At 62.4% G+C, this 4,616-nt stretch overlaps 1 protein-coding gene across 1 annotated transcript in view; it reads right to left on the minus strand.

Annotated features, from left to right (window-relative positions):
- Positions 1-4,616, minus strand: part of TP73 (tumor protein p73) — a 78,177-nt gene that overhangs the window by 1,352 nt on the left and 72,209 nt on the right. The window contains exons 8-13 of the mRNA XM_010849968.1: positions 4,169-4,351; positions 3,742-3,830; positions 2,840-2,964; positions 2,271-2,419; positions 1,877-2,015; positions 1,416-1,509 (exon numbers count right to left, since the gene is read on the minus strand). Of these exons, the coding sequence (XP_010848270.1) occupies positions 1,416-1,509; positions 1,877-2,015; positions 2,271-2,419; positions 2,840-2,964; positions 3,742-3,830; positions 4,169-4,351 (779 nt within the window). The remainder of the gene's footprint in view (positions 1-1,415; positions 1,510-1,876; positions 2,016-2,270; positions 2,420-2,839; positions 2,965-3,741; positions 3,831-4,168; positions 4,352-4,616) is intronic.

Genomic DNA, 4,616 nt, shown 5'->3' on the forward strand with positions numbered 1-4,616 from the left:
GGACATCACCTGCCCTGCACAGCCATTGGGGGACCAGGAGGGAGGGGAGGAGCCCTCACCGGGGTGGGGGTGGGGGGCACAGAAGTAGACAGTGCTGGATGCCCCTGTGCCTGGTGGTCTGGCCACACCCAATTCTGCCCTCGACAGGACAGGAGAGACAAGAAATGACATGGGCGGGAGTGGGGCACTGAGGTCATGTGGGCCAGGTAGGGCCTGGTTACTCTGATCACAGTCAGAGTAACAGATGGAGCCCCCTGACACCGGGTGCTGGAGGACACCTGCCTCCCAGCCTTAGGGCCGGGACCCCCACTTCAGGACAAAGCAAAGCCTCAGGTTCCTGTCACCCAACCCCCACCCCACCAAGCAACGCATCAATTGGTGAGGCAGGGTTAACAGGCCCTGAGCAATCCAGTGGGGCCACCAGCGACAGGTCAGAGAGGGTAGTGGACAGAGGACAAGGCTGCCCTCTGAGCCACTGGCCCCGCTCCCTCTGGCAAACCCGCATCCCTTGGCCGGGGGAGGAGGCCTCTGTCCCAGGGTCGACTGTGGAGCAGGTCCAATGGAGGCTCCAGGCCACTGAGTTGGAGCCCTGGGATCCAGCCCGCCGACAGCTGTGTCTCCCGGCCTCCAGCTAACAGTCATTACACTCAAGACGTCTCCAGGCTGTACACTGTGCTGTCGCTTCAGTCCTGTCTGACTCTTTGCGACCCCATGGACCATAGCCCTCCAGGCTCCTCTGTCCATGGGATTCTCCAGGCAAGAATACTGGAGTGGGTTGCCATTCCCTCCTCCAGGGGATCTTCCTGACTCGGGAACTGACCCCGTGTCTCTTACATCTCCTGCATTGGCAGATGGATTCCTTACCACTAGAGTCACCTGGGAAGCCCTATGAGTGCTTGTTGCTGGGACTCTGGTTTAACCCAAAGACCAACCCTGGCTGTGGGTCAGGGGTCAGGATGCCAAGGGTGGGGCACTTCTAGCCCTGCACACCCGGGACCGGACATTCAGTTGCTGTGGGTGCATGGCAAGCAGTTTGGGCCTCAGTCCTCCCCCGCCCCCACCCTGTGTAAACAGTGCTGAGCTAAACCAGCACCAGGTCCCTTCTGGACTTCCCCTTCTGGAATTCATCATGCCTTGGAGACAGCCCGCCCCTAGATCTAAGGCCACAGGATAGAGACTCAAGTCCAGATGAGGGACTCGGGGCAAGTCCTGTCCAGCTACGTGATGCTGGGTGTAAGCAAGTAGACTTGGCTACTTGCAGGAAGAAGGGTTTTCCAAACTCCCCAGCCCCCCTTACACGGGAAGACGGGAAATGGAGGGACTGCACCGCAAGAGGAGAAAGTTCCCTGGCCTGCAGACAGGTCCCAGGCTGGTCTGGGGGTGGGTTCTCCATGCCTGCCCCAGCAGGCAGTTACCTCTATCGTCAGGTTCTGCAGGTGGTAAATGTTCTGTAAGCCCTGGGAGGTGAAATATTCGATGCAGTTTGGACACCCCAATCCTGTTAGAAAACTGCAGAGAATTGGGGAAACAGAGCAGCGTTAACTTGTAAAAACCTGGCTGTATGGCCCGTCTGAGTGGGAACCGGCCACCCCCAGGTCTCCCCACCCGGCCCAATGTGGCCACAGCTTCCGGCCCACGCTCACCTGGGTGCAGCCTCCAGGGAGCCCCTGGCTTTCTGTGCCCGCCTTCCAAGCACCTGCTGGAGGCTCACTATCCCCCTCCCTCTATCTGCTCTCCAGACAGCGGAGCAGGGACGGCACCAGCTGCAAGGGGCAGCAGGCACAGAGCCCTACCTTGGGCTTGGGGCCAGGTGGCCAGGAGCCACCAGGGCTGAGGTTACTGGGTTTGTGGCAGCACCCAGCAGCAGCCCACATACCTGACCAGGCTGGAGTCAGCATGGTAGGGGGGTGGCGGGGTACAGTGGGACCCCGAGACCATGGACTGGGAGCTGGGGCCACCATTCATCTCCCCGTTGGCCGGCAGGGTGTGGCCATGGTTGTTGAGTATCCCGGGGCCTGGGCAGAAAGCAGGTGGGACAGTCAGAGGCGGGCAGGCCAGACCAGGTGTCCCAGGCTGTGTGAGGGAGGCTTGTAAGGCTCAGCCCCCACTGAGACCTGGAGTGGACAGAGGGGACCATGCCTCCTGCTCTCCGGCCAGAACTGCTGGAGGGTCCAGCCATCAAGAGCCCCGAGCGGTCCTGAGCTGGGCAGGAGGGTCTGGAGCCAGGCTCCCCCACTCCCCACCCCAGCCACCCTGTCCGAGCCACTCACCCATGGGTCCCAGGTTGGGCCCAGCCGCTGAGCCATGCGGGGGAGGCTGGCCCACCAGTTGGTTGACTGAGGGCAGCTTGTTGACGGCCCCATGCGCTTTGCTCATGGGCGAGAGGACAGGCCCATAGGATGGAGGCTGAAGGTGGCTCCTGCTCAGAAGCGACAGCACTCTGAGTGAAGCCCCCTGCTGCAGGGGCCTGGAGACCCCGCCTACACTGGGGTCAGAGTGCCCACTTCCAGCCCACCCTCCCTGCCTGACAGTGGCCACACTCACTCAAAGGCAAGACCTGGGCAATGAGTAGGAGCCAGAGGGGCACCGTTCTTGACCCTGGAACCAGACCTGTTCTTGGTGGGTCACTGTCACCCCGACCACCCCTTCCTGGCCTCCACTCAGCAGACTTCTAGGCTGAGATGCTGCAGTTCAGGGAGCCTTCCTGGAGGAGGGGTACTGCCTGGTGCTGCTGTGTTTTCCCTACTGGGTCATCCAGCCCCATCTTTCCCCACATCAGACAGGTGGGTAAGACCCGGAAGACTGGGATTGGGGGCGGAGGTGGAGGGGCTGCACTCACGGCCTCTGCAGGAGCTGCTGCTGCTGCTGCCGGTAGGAGTCCACCAGCTGCTGGGGCACCAGCTCCATCAGCTCCAGGCTCTCCTTGACCTTCATCAGGATCTCAAAGTTCTCCCGGCCCCGCACCTGAGCACAGACAAGTGGACCCTCTGCCTGCCCAGGATATGTAGACACCGCCTGGCCCCAGAACCCCCCACCTCCTGGCGCAGGGGAGTGCTTCTTCTTTCTCAGGGCTCCCCAGCCCCTGCAGCCATGGGGTCCCCTGGTCCTGCTCTCCTCTCCAGAAGTAGGTCTGAGTGAAGCTGGTGGGCTGGCTCCTGTCCATGCAAACCACACCCATCCCTTACTACCCCTGAGTCTTTGCCACACTGCCCCCTCCCTCTTTTCAGAGCTCAGCAGACCTGGGGTACTGGGGGGGGGCCCTGGACAAACATGGGGCTTCTAGAACAAGGAACTCATTCTTGAAGGACTCAAGACAAGTCCTTGAAGGACAAACAACAAGCTCACGTCATGGAGACCAGACCTAGCAAAGCAGGTGAGGGTTTATCTGAGCTGGGGTGGCCGCATCACAGGGCAGCCTATACTCCCGGCTTGGTGATGCGCTGGGGCCCACCAGGCTGTGGGATTCCTCCCACATGCTCCCTTGGGTGGGGGACTGCATCGCCCTGCACACTGTACCACTGTATCCGTAATGAGCCCTCCTGCTCTGGGAGCTCCATCAGTGGACCTGCTCCCCTTGTGGCTAGTCCAGCTCTCTGGGCCCTGGTTCTCCTTTCTGGGATCCACAGAGCTTGGGGTCTCAGCTGTCAGGGCATGCTGGATGGCACCTGCCACCCGCGGGGCCCTGGGTCTCCCCCTAGCACCGATGTGCCCCGGCCTGGGCCCCGCAGCCGTGGGACTCACGTGTATGTAGTACACGTCATCGTCACCATGCCGCCTCTTCTTCACATTGGTGCCCAGGGCAGGAACGGTAGGGGGGCTCTGCTTGAAGGCTGACAGGGGTCGGGGGCTTTGTGAGCAGGTAGGGAGGAGGCGGGGCACACGCAGGTGAGCCAAGCTAACCCCCTCACCCCACCCCACCACCCTCCCTGAGGTGTCCCTCGTGGACAGGCCCGAAGACCAGTCACCCACTTGGATGAGCAAACTGGAGCGGCCACCCAGGCTGGACAGAGTGGACTGGGGGGCAGCCACATGGGTGGGGCTCACTCTGTCCCCTGGACACAGGCTTGCATGTTTCCTGAAAGTCTCCAGACCGGTCCAGCTCGTCCTGAGGATGGCCTGGCTCTGACAGTCCGGAGTTGCCCTCCGCCCTTGCCCCCGCCCCGCTCACCGCGCTTGCTGGCAGCCCCGCTCTTGGCAGCACTCTCGTTGAGGGCCTGCTGCTCACGGTAGTGGTCTTCATCTGCTTTGCGGTCCCGGCCAGGACAGGCACAGATGCGGCCCTCGAAGGACCGGCGGCCCAGCACCTGTCCGCTGTCCAGGGTACAGCCAGAACCGTGAGCTCTAGGGGCCCACCTTCCCCACCCACCTTGAACCCTACGGGACTGGCCTTGATGGGCCCAGGGCTCAGGGCTGAGAGCACAGCTGCTCCAGGACACCAGGTCTTCTGCCTCCCTCCCAGGGTGGTGCCTGCCCCTGCAGCCCCTCCCAGCACATGGCCTGCAGGGGCCCTCCCCAAAGTTGCCTCCAGGGCCAGCATCCCTCCTAGGTCATGGCTGTCTCCCCAGCAAGACCCCCAGCAGCACTGGCCCAAATCCCTGCCCTCCCACCCCCCTACT

Source organism: Bison bison, unplaced genomic scaffold, assembly GCF_000754665.1.
Source record: "Bison bison bison isolate TAMUID 2011002044 unplaced genomic scaffold, Bison_UMD1.0 scf7180017864289, whole genome shotgun sequence".
NCBI classification, from domain to species: domain Eukaryota; kingdom Metazoa; phylum Chordata; class Mammalia; order Artiodactyla; family Bovidae; genus Bison; species Bison bison.